The sequence below is a fragment of the Choloepus didactylus genome, chromosome 22 (genome assembly GCF_015220235.1).
Source record: "Choloepus didactylus isolate mChoDid1 chromosome 22, mChoDid1.pri, whole genome shotgun sequence".
NCBI classification, from domain to species: Eukaryota; Metazoa; Chordata; class Mammalia; order Pilosa; family Megalonychidae; genus Choloepus; species Choloepus didactylus.
This window is the reverse complement of record NC_051328.1, coordinates 44,556,391-44,575,467: the sequence shown is the minus strand read 5'-3', so window position 1 is coordinate 44,575,467 and position 19,077 is coordinate 44,556,391. Positions and strand designations below refer to the sequence as shown.

General features: G+C 39.7%; 1 protein-coding gene across 1 annotated transcript in view; it reads right to left on the bottom strand.

The window, feature by feature from the left end:
• The window catches only part of GAS8 (growth arrest specific 8), a 35,998-nt gene that overhangs the window by 11,028 nt on the left and 5,893 nt on the right, over nucleotides 1-19,077 (bottom strand). The window contains 2 exon segments of the mRNA XM_037815973.1: nucleotides 18,406-18,492; nucleotides 18,811-18,978. Coding sequence (XP_037671901.1) covers nucleotides 18,406-18,492; nucleotides 18,811-18,978 — 255 coding nt within the window.

Sequence of the window (19,077 nt, the reverse complement as noted above, 5' to 3'; positions counted from 1 at the left end):
GGTGGCTAGGTGAGACGGGGCAAAAAAAAAACACCTCCATGAAAAATGCTAGATAAAAGCCAGAAAGTGATCCAGAACACCAGTTTCAGCAATGCACAAGCCGGACAAGGTCTGCTAAATCCACAGGGACCATGCATTTGGTGAAATCGGGAGTCTCCATTCTGAAACGAGTGAGTAAGCCGGCGGAAAGTCCGGCAGCCGTGCTGCGGTGTGGGAAAACCATGGGTTGGCGTTTGGAGACTGACTAGTTTTTTTTTTTTTTAAAAAAAAAGAAACAAATAAACCAGGAGCGGCTGCAGATACAGCAGTGAGAACCGCACAGTGAAGCACGGCAGGAGCAGGCTGTAGGCAACGCCTCGGTGTCTGGTGTGGAGGATAGCCCTCCCCACACATGCTCCTGATTGTCTCAGGGCCAGGGGGATAGAGGGCAGCCAAAAGGAGAAAGAAACCATGCTCCTTGCAGATATCTCCCCGGCGGGCTGGGGACGCTCCTGTCGGGCCGGACCCACAGTCCAGAGCCACGCCAAGAGTGTTTCCCACAGTGCCACGCACAAGCCACAGCATCGGCCGTGGACAGTGGCCTTTAGTGCACACACAGCTAACTGTCCTGGAGCTGGGAAGGCAGAGCTGTGCGAAAAGGGGGAAATTAACATGCCCCATTCAACCATCTTCATAGCAGGCTGGGAATGCCCCTGCACGGCCCAGCGGCCCAGGGCTTCCCTGGAGGCCGGCGCGCACTTGTGACGTGGCACAGCCTTCCCTCAGCAGAGGTCCTGGAAGAGCACAGCTGGGATAGGGGACCCACTCGGAAATCCCAGGGACCCTATACCAATACCAAGGACTTGTGGATCAGCGGCAGAGACAATCTGTGGCAACAATGATATGAAGGCTTAGACTCTTGCAATAGCCTTAAATCTCCAGGAACACCTGGGAGGTTTGATTATTAAAGCTGCCCTGTCTCCCTAACCACCCAGACACACGCCCCACATTCAGGGTGGACAGCACCAACAACACACCCAAACAGTGCACCAGTTGAACCCCACAAGAACCAGATCCCCACACACCACAAAGACAAAGTCAGGGAGAACTGACTTTAGGGGAATAGATGACTTGTGGACGCCACCTGCTGGTTAGTTAGAGAAAGTGTACGCCACCAAGCTGTAGATCTGACAAATTAGATATCAGTATTATATCCAGAAAGAACCCTATCAAGTAAATCAAATGCCTAGAGGCCAAAAACAACAGAAAATCTTAAAGCATATGATAAAACCAGACGATATGGAGAACCCAAACCCAAACATCCAAATCAAAAGATCAGAAGAGACATAGTACTTGGCACAATTAATCAAAGGTCTAAAATCAAACAACGAGAGCATGGCACAAGACATAAAGGACATGAAGAAGAGCATGGCACAGGATATAAAGGACATAAAGAAGACCCTAGAAGAGCATAAAGAAGAAACTGCAAGAGTAAATAAAAAAATAGAAGATCTTATGGAAATAAAAGAAACTGTTGACCAAATTAAAAAGACTCTGGATACTCATAATACAAGATAAGAGGAAGTTGAACAACGACTCAGCGTCCTCAACGACCACAGAATGGAAAATGAAAAAACAAAAGAAAGAATGGGGAAAAAAATAAAAAAAAACAAAATGGAACTCAGGGATACGACAGATAAAATAAAATGTCCAAATTTAAGACTCATTGGTGTCCCAGAAGGGGAAGAGAAGGGTAAAGGTCTTGAAAGAGTATTCAAAGAAATTGTTGGGGAAAACTTCCCAACCCTTCTACACAATATAAATACACAAAGCATAAATGCCCAGTGAACTCCAAATAGAATAAATCCAAATAAACCTAATCCAAGACATATTCTGATCAGACTGTCAAATACTGAAGAGAAGGAGCAAGTTCTGAAAGCAGCAAGAGAAAAGCAATTCACCACATACAAAGGAAACAACATAAGACTAAGTAGTGACTACTCAGCGGCCACCATGGAAGCGAGAAAGCAGTGAAATGGCATATTTAAAATTCTGAGAGAGAAAAATTTACAACCAAGAATACTTTATCCAGCAAAAGTCTCCTTCAAATTTGAGGGAGAGCTTACATTTTTCATAGACAAACAAATGCTGAGAGATTTTGCTAATAAAAGACCTGCCATACTTCAGAAACTAAAGGGAACCCTACTGACAGAGAAACAAAGAAAGGAGAGAGAGATATAGAAAAATTTAACAGACATATATAAAATATTACATCCCAAATCATCAGGACACACATTTTTCTCTAGTGATCACGGATCTTTCTCCAGAATAGACCATATGCTGGGACATAAAACAAGCCTCAATAAATTAAAAAAAAAAAAACAATTGAATATATTCAAAGCACATTCTCTGACCACAACGGAATACAAATAGAAGTCAATAATTTTTGATTTGTAACTCCACTATTTACTTCCTACAGGATATAAAATACATAAACTCTAATGACAAATCAGTGGCTTTGGACTCAATGTATAATAGGTAATTTCTGACAAGAGCTACATAAAGGTGGCGGAATGGAGGAGTATAGGAACATAGTTTATGTGTCTTATTGAAGTTAAGTTGGTATCAAAGAAAAACAAGATTGTTATAGATTTAAGAGGTTAAATTTAAGCCCCACAGTAAATACAAAGAAATTATCAGAGCGTATGACCATAGATATGAAAAGTAGAGTATGGGTTACAAGAAGTGCCGGAAGTTAAGAAATGAGTGTAGGGTTGCTGTTTGGGGTGAAGGGAAATTTCTAGTAATGGATGGTGGGAAGGTGATAACATTACAACATTCTAAATGTGATTAATCCACTAATGGAATGCTAGGGAGGGGTTGGAATGGGAAGATTTAGGCTGTATATGTTTCCACAATTGAAAAAAAAGAAAAAGACAGCCTAAATAGGCAATGACAATTAAATGCCAAGGATGATCCTGGATGGGATCGGAGGATGGAGGAGAGGAGGCTCAAAGGGACACAGGTGGGACATAAGGGGAAAAAAAAGTAAATATAGAATGTAAGCTTTGTATCAATGTTGAATTTCTTGAATTTCTTAGCTGTGCTTAATAGCAATGCATAAAAGAATGTTCTTGTTCATGGGAAATGTATATGTGAATTATATTGTTTGTTCAAGGATGTGTGCAGCTTGCTCTCATATGTTCAGAAGACAGAGCAATAGATGACGGATGATAATAGGGAGGGAGGGGGGGAAAGAAAGAAACGGTGGTGTGACAGGATGTTAAAGTTGGTGGATCAGGGTATCAGGGGAGGGGTGTCAGGGTGTGCTGGAGTTCTGTGTATGGGTTTTGTATTGTTTTTGCAACTGTTCCTGTAACTTTGAATTTATTGCAAAAAAAAAAAAAAGTGTTGAAGCTGAATTCTTCTCTTGACTGCTATTTACTTCTAAAGTATTGTCTGTCCTTATACTCTTAATTGAGTGGGAGGTTACTTGATGAAGCCCAAACTCACTGAATCACAACCTGATTAGGCTCAGGCCTTTTCTAACGGAGATCACAGGTTTGTTTGGAGACAAACCTGTGACACTGCCTTCACAGTAATAACATTGAATGTGAATGGATTAAACTCCACAATTAAAAGATACAGGCTGGCAGAATGGATTAAAAAATATGAATCATCAATATGCTGTTTAGAAGAGACTCATCTTAGACCCAGCGACACAAGGGATTGAAAGTGAAAGGATGGAAAAAAATATTCCATGCAAGCTATAGCCGAAAGAAAGCAGGGGTAGCAATACTAATTTCAGATAAAATAGACTTTAAATGTAAGGATGGCATACGAGACAAAGAAGGAAACTATATGCTAATAAAAGCAACAATACACCAAGAAGGAATAACAATCATAAATGTTTCTGCACCCAATCAAGGTGTTCCAAAGTACATGAGACAAACACTGGCAAAACTGAAGGAAGAAATAATGTTTCCACAATAATCATGGGAGACTTCAATACACCACTCTCTTCTATAGAGAGATCAGCCAGACAGAGGACCAATAAGGAAACTGAGAACCTAAACAATGTGATAAATGAATTAGACTTAACAGACATATATAGAGCATTACATCCCAAACCACAATACACATTCTTCTCTAGTGCTCATGAACTTTCTCCAGGATAGATCATATGCTGGGGCATAAAACAAGCCTCAATAAATTTAAAAGATTGAAATTATTCAAAGCACACTGACCACAATGGAATGCAACTAGAAGTAAATAACCATCAAAAATATAGAACATTCATAAATATCTGGAGGTTAAACAACACACTCCTAAACAATCAGTGGGTCAAAGAAGAAAATGCAAGAGAAATTGCTAAATATCTAGACCCGAATGAAAATGAGAACACAACATATGAAAACTTATGGGATGCAGCGAAGGTGGCAATTTATAGCTCTAAGTGCATACGTTAAAAAGGAAGAAATTGATAGCTCTAAGTGCATACATTAAGAAGGAAGAAAGAGCCAAAATCAAAGAACTAATGGAACAACTGAAGAAGCTAGAAAATGAACAGCAAACTAACCCTAAAGGAAATAGAAGAAAAGAAATAAGAAGGATTAAAGCAGAAATAAATGATCTGGAGAACAAAAAAACAATAGAGAGAATACATAAAACCAGAAGTTGTTTCTTTGAAAAGATTGACAAGATTGACAAACCTTTAGCTAGACTGACAAAGTCAAAAAGAGAGAAGACCTAAATAAACAAAATAATAAATGAGAGGACATTACTGTGGCTCCTGAAGAAATTAAAAGAATCATCAGAGGGTACCATGAGCAACTGTACACCAACAAACTAGATAATTTAGAGGAAATGGATACTTTCCTGGAAACACATGAACAACCTAGACTGACCAGAGAAGAAACAGAAGACCTCAACAAACCAATCACAAGCAAAGAGATCCAATCAGTCATGAAAAAGCTTCCCACAAATAAAAGTCCAGGGCCAGACAGCTTCACAGGGGAATTCTACCAAACTTTCCAAAAAGAACTGACACCATTCTGACGCAAACTCTTTCAAAACATTAAAGAAAATGGAAAACTACCTAACCAATTTTATGAAGCCCACATCACTCTAATTACAAAACCAGATAAAGAAGCTACAAGAAAGGAAAACTACAGGACAATCGCCCTAATGAATATTTATGCAAAAATTCTCAACAAAATACTTGCAAATCGAATCCAAAGACTCATTTAAAAAAATCATACACCATGACCAAGTAGGGTTCATCCCAGGCATGCAAGGGTGGTTAAACTTAAGAAAATCAATCAATATATTACAACACTTTAACAAATCAGAAGGGAAAAATCAAATGATCATCTCAATAGATGCTGAAAAAGCATTTGACAAAATTCAGCATACTTTTTTTGATAAAAACACTTCAAAAGGTAGGAATTGAAGGAAACTTCCTCAATATGATAAAGGGCATATATGAAAAACACATAGCCAGCATAGTACTCAATAGTGAAAGACTGAAAGCCTTCCCTCTAAGATCATCACCACTATTCAACATTATGCTAGAAGTTCTAGCCAGAGCAATCCAGCAAGACAAACAAATAGAAGGCATCCAAATTGGAAAGGAAGAAGTAAAACTGTCATTATTTGCAGATGATATGATCTTATATTTGGAAAACCCTGAGAAACTGACAATACAGTTATTTGAGCTAATAAACAAATTCAGCAAAGTAACGGGATACAAGATTAATGCACATAAATCAGTAATGTTCCTATACACAAGAAATGACCTAACTGAAGAGACACTCAAGAAAAAGATTCCGTTTACAATAGCAACTAAAAAAAATCAAGTACCTGGGAATAAACTTAACCAAGGATGTAAGAGACCTCTACACAGAAAATTACATAACTTTACTAAAAGAAATAAAAAGGGACCTAAAGAGATTGAAAGATATGGATAGGAAGACTAAACATTGTCAAGATGTCAGTCCTACCCAAAATGATCTACAGAATCAATGCAATTCCAATAAAAATTCCAACAACCTACTTTGCAGCACTGGAAAAGCTAGTTATCAAATTTATTTTCAAGGGAAAGGGTCTTGAATTGCTAAAAACATTCTAAAAAAGAAAAATGAAGTGGGAGGACTTACACTTCCTGACTTTGAAGCCTACTATAAAGCCACTGGTTATAAAAGCATGATATTGCCATAAAGATAGACTTATTGGTCAATGGAATCAAATTGAGAATTTGGAAATAGACCCCCAGATCTATGGTCGACTGATCTTTGTTAAGGCCCCACAACCCACTGAACTGGGAAATAACAGTCTCTTCAACAAATGGGGCTGGGAGAACTGGATATCCATATTCAAAAGAATGAAAGAGGACCCCTACCTCACATGCTATACAAAAACTCACTCAAAGTGGATCAAAGGGGAGGCTGGGCAAGATGGCGGAGTGGTGAGGAGCAGAATTTCGTCTCTCCCCTAGAGCAGCTGGCAATTACCCAAGAACTATATGAAACAGTGTTTTCGGGGTCTCCAGTAACCAGTCACACATTGGACACAAGTTTGGAATTAGAGGAAAAACTGAGATCACAGCAAACTTTGTAAGTTCCCCGGATCAGGGGTCTGGCGCCCCTCCCCACCCAGACCTCACAGACTGTCTTGCTGCCGGCTCCCTTAAAGGGGGGAAAAAAAAAACAAAAAACAGCAATCTGCTGAGGGCAAGAAGGGAGGCTCAACCCAGCCTCAACTGCAGAATTAATTAACAAATTAATTAACTAACTTTGGGAGCTGGGGTGCTAAAGAAGGGCTGGGTTCCGAGGAGTGGGGGGACGTAAAAGCGGGCACCCATTCCCAGACTCCAAAAAAGCCATTTTTTTTTCCCCTACATTTTGTCCTTTCTGGTTTCTCACTGATCCCTTATCTTTTTGCATTTCAATAGCCCCCGGCAGGGGTGGAACTGAAGCGGTTGGAGAGTAATTATCAGACAATAGCCCAAAGCATATCTTTAAATGCTCTATTCTGACACTGACAAAACTTCCAGGCTGGGGAAAGACTTTTAAAAGAGACTTTTTTTTTTTTTTCCCCTTTTTGCTTTTTCTTGATTTCTTTTCTACTTTTTTTTTTTTTTTAAATCTAAAAGTAATATATGTGGTTATTTTCTATCGGAAAGCCCAGGTTGGGGGACTGTGCTGGGCTTGGGGGAGACAGAGTACCCACAGTGTCTTTGAATTCCGTATTCACTACTGAAGGCCTCCACCCCGTCTTTAATTGGCAACTCAGGCTGACCAAGGAATCTACCTGGAGAGGCCCCGAAGAGGAGAGAGGAGAAGGGAATAGTGCCTCTGAGAGACAACTGGAGTTCTGAGGATTGGGAGAGTGGAGGGAGGTCCAGCTCAACTGGCAATCCTCCTTTTGGGAACTCAGACCCCAGGGGCTGGAATTCAGATTCCGGCTTCAGTCAGCCACGCCCCTGACAGGATCAGAGTCACCAGAAGAACTAAAGTCTCCACACCTTACACTGGTGGGGGAGCTGCAGGCTGGCCAGCGCCACCTGCTGGACAGGAGAGGAAAAGCACCAATTCTAAAGGCCTCATAGGAGAATCTCATTCTCAGGAAAACTCCATACCCTCCCAATGAGACCTGGGCCTCACTAGACTGGGAAAATCTGACTAGGGTCGACCATATCTGAGGAGACCCACTCACAAAAAGGTTACATAGAGGCAGAGCAAGAAACAGAAAAAAACAAGAGGGGAAAAATTCTGATCAACTAAATAGAACCTAAGTTAGAGGTCCAGAATAAGTTGAACTGAATAACAGAGGCCAGAGAACAAAGCCAACCAACAAGAAAACCACTAGGTAAAAGACAGAAAACAAGCTCCAAAATAAACTAATCAAGAAAATCAGATGCCTAGACAACTTAAGATAACAAGCCATACCAGGAAACATGAAAAAATGGACCAGCCAAAGGAACAAACTAATAGCTCAGCTGAGACACAGGAGTGGAGGCAACTAATGCTAAATAAATTTGATGAAATGAAGGAAGATATAGCAAAAGAGCTGAAGGATATAAAGAAGACACTGGCTGACCATAAAGAAGAATTCATAAACTTAAAAAACAAATGGCAGAACTCATGGGAATGAAGGCCACAATGGAGGAGATGAAAAACACAATGGAGGGACACAACAGTAGATTTGAACAGGCAGAAGAAAGGATCAGTGAACTGGAAGACAGGTCATTCGAATTCATACACACAAAAGAACAGATGGTGAAAAAAAATGGAAAAATATGAGCAGGGTCTTAGGGAGCTGAGTGACAACATGAAACGCACAAATATACGTGTTATGGGTATCCCAGAAGGAGAAGAGAGGGGAAAAGGGGCAGAAAGAGTAATAGAAGACATATTCACTGAAAATTTCCCAACTCTTATAAAAGACAGAAAATTAGAGATTCAAGAAGTACAACGTACCCCAAATAGAATAGATCCCAATAGACCTACTCCAAGACACTTACTGGTCAGATTGTCCAATGTCAAAGACAAAGAGAGAATTCTGAAAGCAGCAAGAGAAAAGCAATCCATCACATACAAGGGAAGGTCAATAAGACTATGTACAGATTTCTCTGCAGAAACCATGGAGGCAAGAACACAGTGGCATGATATATTTAAGATACTGGAAGAGAAAAACTGCCAACCAAGAATTCTATATCCAGAAAAACTTTCCTTCAAAAATGAGGGAGAGATTAAAACAGTTTCAGACAAACAGACACTGAGAGAGTTTGTGAATGAGAAACCGGCACTACAAGAAATACTAAAGGGAGTGCTACAGGCTGATAGGAAAAGACAGGAGAGAGAGAGTTGGAGAAGAGTGCACAAATGAAGATTATCAGGAAAGGTAAAAGGAGAGGAAAAAATAAGATATGACATACAAATTCCAAAAAACAAAATGGTAGTAGAAAGTACTGCCCTTACAGTAATAACACTAAATGTAAATGGATTAAACTCCCCAATAAAAAGACACAGACTGGCAGAATGGATTAAAAAACAGGACCCATCTATATGCTGTCTACAAGAAACTCACTTTAGACACATAGACTGAAAGTGAAAGGTTGGAAAAAGATATTTCATACAAACAACAACCAGAAAAAAGCGGGAGTAGCTATATTAATATCAGACAAGTTAGACTTCAAAAGCAAAACAATTAAAAGAGACAAAGAAGGACACTATATATTAATAAAAGGGTCAATTCATCAAGAAAACATAACAGTCATAAATATTTATGCACCAAACCAGAATGCCCCAAAATTCATGAGGCAAACACTGCGATCACTGAAAGAAGAAATAGATACCTCTACAATAATAGTTGGAGACTTCAATACACCACTCTCATCAATGGATAGAACATCTAGATAGAGGATCACTAAAGAAACAGAGATGTTGAATTGTATGATAAACGAACTAGACTTGACAGACATTTATAGAACACTACATCCAACAACAGCAGGATACACTTTTTTCTCAAGTGCTCATGGAACATTCTCTAGGATAGACCACATGTTGGGTCACAAAGCAAGTCTCAACAAATTTAAAAATATTGATATTAAACAAAACACTTTCTCAGACCACAATGGAATGAAGTTGGAAATAAATAAAAGGCAGAAGGTCATAAAATTCACAAACATATGGAGGCTAAACAACACCCTCTTAGAAAACCAGTGGGTAAAGGAAGAAATTACAAGAGAAATTAGTAAATACCTTGAGGCTAATGACAATGAAAACACAACTTATCAAAACTTATGGGATGCAGCAAAGGCGGTGCTGAGAGGGAAATTTATTGCCCTAAATGCCTATATTAAAAGAGAAGAGAGAGCAAAAATGGAAGAGTTAACTGCTCACCTGGAGGAATTAGAGAAAGAACAGCAAACTCACCCCAAAGCAAGCAGAAGGGAAGAAATAACAAAGATTAGAGCAGAAATAAATGCAACTGAGAACAGGAAAACAATAGAGAGAATCAACAAAGCCAGAAGTTGGTTCTTTGAGAAAATCAATAAAATCAATGGACCACTGGCTAGGCTAACAAAAATAAAGAGAGCAGATGCAAATAAATGCAATCAGAAATGGGAAAGGAAATATAACTACCGACCCTGCAGAAATTAAGGAGATACTGAGAAGATACTATGAGCAACTATATGCTAATAAACTAGACAACTTAGATGAAATGGACAACTTCCTAGAAAAGCATAAACAACCAACATTAACTCAAGAAGAAATAGATGACCTCAACAAACCAATCACAAGTAAAGAGATTGAGTCAGTCATCAAAAAGCTCCCAAAAAGGAAAAGCCCAGGACCAGATGGTTTCACGTGTGAATTCTACCAAGCATTCAAGAACGAATTAGTACCAATCCTGCTCAATCTCTTCAAAAAAATTGAAGAAGAGGGAAAGCTACCTAACTCTTTCTATGAAGCCATCATCACCCTAATACCAAAACCAGGCAAAGATACTACAAAAAAAAGAAAATTATAGACGAATTTCTTTAATGAATATAGACGCAAAAATCCTCAACAAAATACTCGCAAATCGAATCCAGCAGCACATTAAAAGAATTATACACCATGACCAGGTGGGATTTATTCCAGGTATGCAAGGCTGGTTCAACACAAGAAAATCAATTAATGTAATACACCACATCAATAAATCAAAGCAGAAAAACCACATGATCATCTCAATTGATGCAGAAAAGGCATTTGACAAAATTCAACATCCTTTCCTGATGAAAACACTTCAAAGGATAGGAATAGAAGGGAACTTTTTCAATATGATAAAGGCAATATATGAAAAACCCACAGCTAACATCACACTCAATGGGGAGAGACTGAAAGCTTTTCCTCTAAGATCAGGAACAAGACAGGGATGCCCACTATCACCATTGTTATTCAACATTGTGCTGGAAGTTCTAGCTAGAGCAATTAGGCAAGAAAAAGAAATAAAAGGCATCCAAATTGGAGAGGAAGAAGTAAAACTTTCACTATTTGCAGATGACATGATTCTATATGTAGGAAATCCAGAAAAATCTACAGCAAAGCTACTAGAACTAGTCAATGAATACAGCAAAGTAGCAGGCTACAAGATCAACACGCAAAAATCTGTAGTGTTCCTATACACAAGTAATGTGCAACAAGAGGAGGAAATCAAGAAAAAAATCCCATTTACAATAGCAACCAAAAGAATCAAGTATTTAGGAATAAACTTAACCAAGGACACAAAAGACCTTTACATAGAAACCTATAAGAAACTGCTAAAAGAAATTGAACAAGACCTGAAAAAATGGAAGAACATACCATGTTCATGGATTTGAAGACTAAATATAGTTAAGATGGCAATTTTACCTAAACTGATTTACAGATTCAATGCAATACCAATTCAAATCCCAACAACTTACTTTACAGAAATAGAAAAACCAATAACTAAATTTATTTGGAAGGGTAAGGTGCCCCGAATAGCCAAAAATGTCTTGAGAAAGAGGAAAGAAGTGGGAAGTCTCACACTACCTGACTCTGAAGCATATTACAAAGCTACAGTGCTCAAAACAGCATGGTACTGGCGTAAGGACAGATATACTGATCAATGGAATCGAACTGAGTGTTCAGAAGTAGACCCTTACATCTATGGACAACTGATCTTTGATAAGGCAGTGAAGCCGAAGCAACTGGGAAAGAGCAGCCTGTTCAATAAATGGTGTTTGGAGAACTGGATATCCATTTCCAAAAGAATGAAAGAGGATGTCCATCTCACACCTTATACCAAAATTAACTCAAAGTGGATCAAAGACCTAAACATTAGCACCAAGACCATAAAACTCTTAGAAGAAAATGCAGGGCAATATCTTAAAGATCTTGTGAAAGGAGGTGGTTTCTTACACCTCACACCCAAGGCACAAGCAACCAAAGAACAAATAGACAAATGGGATCTCCTCAAAATTAAACACTTTTGTACATCAAAGGACTTTGTTAGAAAAGTAAAAAGGCAACCTACACAATGGGAGATGATATTTGGAAACCACATATCAGATAAGGGTTTAATATCCCAAAAATATAAAGGAATCCTGCATCTCAATAACAGAAAGACAAACAATCCAATTAAAAAATGGGCAAAAGACATGAACAGACATTTTTCTGAAGAGGAAATACAAATGGCTCAAAAGCATATGAAAAAATGCTCAACTTCACTGGCTATTAAGGAAATGCAAATCAAAACCACAATGAGATATCATCTCACGCCTACCAGAATGGCCATTATCCAAAAAACAGAAAATGACAAGTGCTGGAGAGGATGTGGAGAAAGAGGCACACTTATTCATTGTTGGTGGGAATGCAGAATGGTGCAACCACTCTGGAAGACAGTATGGAGGTTCCTCAGGAAGCTAAATATAGATTTGCCATATGACCCAGCTATTCCATTGCTGGGTATATACTCAGAGGAACTGAAACTTAAGACACAGACATTTGTAAACCAATGTTTATTGCAACATTATTCACAATTGCCAAGAGATGGAAACAGCCCAAATGTCCATCAAAGGATGAGTGGATAAACAAACTGTGGTATATACACATGATGGAATATTATGCAGCTGTAAGACAGAACAAAGACATCGATCATGTAATAATGTGGATGAACCTTGAGGACATTATGTTGAGTAAAGTTAGCCAGAAACAAAAGGACAGATTCTGTATGGTCTCACTAATATGAACAGACATTAATGAACAAACTTTGGGAGTTAAAAGCTGACAACACAGGCGACCAGGAGATAGAAAGAGGGCAGAGATCAGCCATTTGATGCTGAAGGACTACAGAATGTTTAGGATTGATTGCATAGATCCAGAAATAGATAGCATAATACTGTGTGATGGCAGCACGGTATTGTAAGTACACTGAACAAAGATGTCTGTGAGTAAAGCTGAAAGAGGTGGGATAGGAGAATGTATGACACCAGACATAAAGATAGATGATAAAGACTGGGACTGTATAACGTGGCAAAAACTGGAGTGGCCAATGACTGTTACTAAATATACAAATATAAAAATGTTTTTGCATGTGGGAAAGCAAATGAATGTCAACCATGCAGAAATTTGAAAAAGGGATAGTATTCAGGAAAAAACATAATCAAAGCAAACTGGAGTCTATGGTCAACAGTAACATTGTAATATACCTCCATTAAATGTAACAAAGGCAATATGCCAATGCTAAATGTATATGAGAGGGGGATATAGGGGAGTAATATGGGATTCTTGATAGTGGTGTTATTTGCTGTCCTTAGTAGTATATTGTATTGTATGACATGTTATTTTTCTTTTTATCATTTTTTATTGCTAAAAAAAAAAAACAATTTTTCTTGTAGTAATCAGTATGTTCAAGTGCTGATTGTGGTGATAAATGTACAACTTTATGATGATACCATGAACAACTGATTGTACACTGTGGATAAATGTATGGTATATGAATATAACTATAAAATTTTCGGAAAATATATATATAGGAGTAAAAGTGTTGGAGAAAACATGGTGAGAGGGATGATGCCTCACCAATATGGACTAACTACAATGTGTAAACTCAGAATTGAATCTTAGAACATAGCCTAACGTGGACACAATAATTGTAATAGTCCCTAGATTGTAAGCTCTTACAGCAGTTAACTCTATCCCTGAAGTGTAAGGCCTGTCTCTAAACTTTGAGATGCTGATCCCCTAGCGTATAACCTGATTGGTCTCTGGAACAATGCATATCTCTGAGACACCTGAAACTCAGAGCTAGAGCTCGGCAGCTATGAATGTCAGTATTAGTGCATACAGCCACTGTCAAAAAAAAAAAAAAAAAAAAAAAAAAAGCTGAAAAAGAGCCCAGACTTCAATTAGTGATATGAATGAAGCAGGTCTGGTTAAGACCAGGGCAAGCCAGGCTAAAGGATAAAGGTTGAAACTGATTGTGTTTTAAAACTTCAAATTTCATATGAGACCAAGGGAATAGATATCTATTTGGTACAGGATCTAAATTTTCTAAATGGTACAACTCTACAGTCGATTTGTTCAAACACCACAACTGCATGGAACTTTGAATAGGAAGTGAGATACGGTAGGTTAGTATAGGCTGGAGTGAAATAGTGACACATCCTAGAGTAATTTGGGCAGATAATAAAAAATATATTTACAGCCTCCCCCCTCCCCAGCCCCGAGGATCTGGGGGAAGGTGCAGATGTATTGGACATCCTCACCTGGACTGGTGTTGATGTTGTCACAAACATTGGGACTGGCGGTTTGATGTGCTGAGCCCTCGAGCATGGGACTTGCCCTTATGAAGCTCATTACCACAAAGGAGAGTCTAAAGTTGTATGTAATGGTGCCTAAGAGTCTCCCCCTGAGTACCTCTTTGTTGCTCAGATGTGGCCCTCTCTCTCTAACTGAGCCATCTCAACAGGTGAACTTGCTGCCCTCCCCGCTACGTGGGACCCGACTCCCAGGGGGTGTAAATCTCCCTGGCAACGCAGAGTATGACTCCCGGGGATGAATGTGGACCCGGCATCGTGGGACTGAGAGTATCTTCTTGACCAAAAAGGGGATGCAAAATGAGACGAAATAGTTTCAGTGGCTGAGAGATTTCAAATGGAGTCGAGAGGTCACTCTGGTGGACATTCTTATGCACTATATAGATAACACCTCTTAGGCTTTAATGTATTGGAATAGCTAGAAGTAAATACTTGAAACTACCAAACTCCAACCCAGCAGTCTGGACTCCTGAAGACAATTATATAATAATGTAGATTACAAGGGGTGACAGTGTGATTGTGAAGACCTTGTGGATCACACCCCCTTTATCTAGTGTATGGATGAGTGCAGGAATGGGGATAAAAACTAAAGGACAAATGGGGTGGGATGGGGGGATGATTTGGGTGTTTTTTTTTTCACTTTTATTTTTTATTCTTGTTCTGGTTCTTTCTGATGTAAGGAAAATGTTCAGAGATAGATTGTGGTGATGAACGCATAACTATGTTATACTGTGGACAGTGGATTGTATATCATGGATGATTGTATGGTGTGTGAATGTACTTCAATAAAACTGAATTTAATAAAAAAAAAATAAAAGTGGATCAAAGACCTCAATATAAGAGACAGTACCATAAAACTCCTGGAAGATAATGTGGGGAAACATCTTCAAGACCTAGTATTAGGTCATTTCTTAGACCTTTCACCTAAAGCACAAACAACAAAAGAAAAACATAGATCAATAGGAACTCCTCAAAATCAAAAGCTTCTGTACCTCCAAGGAATTTGTCAAAAAGGTAAAGAGGAATCCAATACAGTGGGAGAAAATATTTGGAAACCACGTATCTGGTAAGAGACTAATATCTTGCGTATATAAATAAATCCTACAACTCAAAGACAATAGTACAAACAGCCCAAATATAAAATGGGCAAAAGATATGACAAGACATTTTTATGAAGAGGAAATACAAATGGCTAAAAAACATGTGAAAAAATGTTCATCTTCACTCTCTAGTAGGGAAATGAAAATCAAGACCACAATGAGATATCATCTGACACCAATAAGAATGGCCGCCATTAAACAAACAGGAAACTACAAATTCTGAAGAGGATGTGGAGACATTGGAACTCCTATTCATGGCTGGTGGGACTCTGGAAGACAGTTTGGTGGTTCCTCAGAAAATTAGATATTGAGTTACCCTATGATCCAGCAATTTTACTTCTCGGTATATAGCCAGAAGCTCTGAAAGCAGTGACGCAAACAGATATTTGCTCACCGATGTTCACAGCGGCATTGTTCATAATTGCCAAAAGATAGAAACAACCCAAATGTCCTTCAACAGATGAGTAGATAAACAAAATGTGGTATATACATAAGATGGAATACTATGCAGCAGTAAGAAGGAACGAGGGTCGTGAAACATATGACAACATGGATGAACCTTGAAGACATAATTCTTGGTGAAATAAGCCAAACACAAAAGGAGAGATATTGTATGTTACCACTAATGTAAACTCAAGAAAAATATAAAATAAGTGTCTTATAATGTAGTATATAGGGACCTAAAGACAGACAGAAGCTAGTGAAGGGGGAACAATAATCTAATATATACAAGTATGATAATGAGGGTGATCTTCTGGTATGGGAATAGACAGGTGTGACTATGGTTCATTAATGGGATCACAAGTATCAGTGACACACTGAAGGCAAACATGTTCGTAAATGGTTGTTTAAAAGGCGTGTAACCCACAAGAGTAGCACCGCAAACCTAAATGAGTGTTAACATGATATCATATGAGGTATGACACTGGTGCAGAGGGTTAACAACAGAGTGGTATATGGAAAAACTACCCATTACATATTAAAGACTATATTTAATAGGAATGTCTTACCAATATGCATTAATAAACAGCTGATAAGAATTCTGGGATGTATTATGTTATGATAATTGTTTAAAATTAAGAGTGATGACTGTACAACTAGGTGAAGATAATGTAACAAATTGACCATTTATCTTGGGATAGAATATATACTATGTGTAATTAGGAATCCACTGTTTAATAAATCAAGCCCTTGACTTGTGAAATTTAGGGTTATAAACGGGAGGCTGAGCCCTCCTATAATTATGCCTAAGAGGCACCTCCAGAGAACCTCTTTTGTTGCTCAGATGTGGCCTTTCTCTCTCAAAGCTCAACTGAGCAAATAAATTCATTATTCCACACACACACACACACACGAGGGACATCAGAGGAATGAATCTCCCTGGCAATGTGGGACATGACTCCCAGGAATGAGCCTGGCCCTGGCAGTGAGGGATTGAAAATGCCTGCTTGACCAAAAGGGGGGATAAAGAAAGGTAACAAGCTGAGGTCACAGCAGCTGAGAGATCCCAAATAAAGTTGAGAGGCTATCCTGGAGGTTTCTCTTATGCAAGCTCCAGCTAGACATCCCAAATGGCCACAGTACTCCATGCCCTCACACAAAATGTGGTATATATATATATATATATATATATATATACAATGGAATACTACACAGCAGTAAGAAGGAACAAGGTTGTGAAACATATGACGACATGGATGAACCCTGAAGACATAATTCTTGGTGAAATAAGCCAGACACAAAAGGAGAGATATTGTATGTTTCCACTAATGTGAACTCCACAGTACGCCATGCCTTATTAGTCCCCAAATACCTAGGTCCATACCTGAGATTCTATAAAAGATTCACTCACTACGTTTTATCTTTCAGAAACTTACATCCACCAGATTGTTCCTATACCAGACAAGTCCTAAAACCCAGAGGCAACAGCCTCTTTAAGATCAACCATCAGATGCAGACCCCTACCCTGTACTGTCAACACCCCTTTTCAATATGAACAAGTTGGGGTGCTCACGGCCTAGATACCCCTGAAGATGGAGAAAGAGATTAAGTGAGAGGAAGGGGTAGCAACAGACAAGATAGGATTTAACAAAGATCCATGAATACTGAAACTTTCAAGATATATAATATATTTTTAGAAGCTGGGGGTGTTGGAATAGCTGGAAAGGAGGTAAATGACACGGTGGAACTGTAACCTACAACATTCTTTGACATTTGCTCTATAGCTGCTCATTGAATTGTGCCTTGAAGGTCTTCACGTTTCTGTACACACCTTGTATTGCATAACAAGGGAAGAACTGAGACTGTGGAACTGTAACCCACAACAATTTTTGAAATTATCTACATAACTGCTTGTTGAGCTGTACATTTAAAGTTAACACCTTTCTGTACGTACATTTTACAATAATGGAAATAGCTGAAGTTGTGTATCTCTGACCCATGACATTCTTTGAAATTTGCTATTTGTTAAATCGTACTTTGAAAGTTATCACTGTTATGTATATATGCTAAAGTTCACAATAAAAAAATGCATTAAAAAAAGAACATTTGTGCTGCAATGGCTGGAAGCTAATTGGATAAATGACCACTTTGTGCACTGGGCACCATGGAGCCACTAAAAAGGAGGTGGTGTAACGTGGGCAGGTGGGCACTCCAAGAGAGGGAGACCAAGCCGCCTGTATGCTGTGATCCCATTTTTGTAAACATGAAGTCACATTCACGCTGGAATACATGAGGACACAAACCTGTTATCAGAAGCATGAGGAAGAGGACGGTGAGAAGGTCACAGCTCGGCCAGGCTATCTCGCGTGTCTCCAAGGCAAGCCCTCAGAGAGCAGAAGTGGGTGCTCCCGCTCTCCACAGGCCCTGTCGTGAGGCCCCCAGGGTTCTACAGAGCTCACCACAAGTGTGTTTGGTAAAAGCTGCGAAGAGCAAGGAGTAGGGCCTCCGCTTCTGAAACCAGCCCCAGACTAAGGCCACCGGGGTCCTGCTACTCACCTTGATGAATCGCTGCTCCAGCACCTCGTGCTCCCACTTCAGGTCCTTCAGCTCTTTTTCAGTAACTTTCAAACGTGCTTTCGTGCACTGGTGAGAAAACAGGGGGGATGGAAGACAAAGTATTCAAAACTCGCAGGCATCCCACCGGGCTCAGGCTCCAGGGAGCAAGAGAAAAAACTGGCTCAAGCCCCCAAGACAGATCAGTGGGGCACAGTGCCTCCCCCCACCCAACCAGCCTCTCGGCAGGGTCAGGGCTTGCCTCCCCACTATCCACTGACTTTACACTCCCGGGGGACACTGGGGAGAGAAAGGAGAGGGCCAGGCCCCACGCTCTCCCCACTTGGCCTCACAGTCTCTCCCATCTGGCCTGCAGGCCGTGTGTTCCAAGAGGTGGGGGGACCTCACCGTTAGCACCTGCTTGTCCCTCTCATAGTTCTCAAGCTTCTTCTGCATCTCGTTCATCTCATCCCGGGCCTTCTGCAGAGGGTCCGCCAGGCGCTTGTTCTGCACAGACACCTCCGCCATCTCCTTCTCGAGGTGGTCCTCCTTCTTCCGCATGTCCTCCATCTGCTCCTGTGGGCAGAGCACAGGTGGGGGCAGCTGCACAGGGAGAACAGGGGGCCACGCATGCCCAGGGCTGAGAACTGTTTTATGTATAAACATAGTTATTTT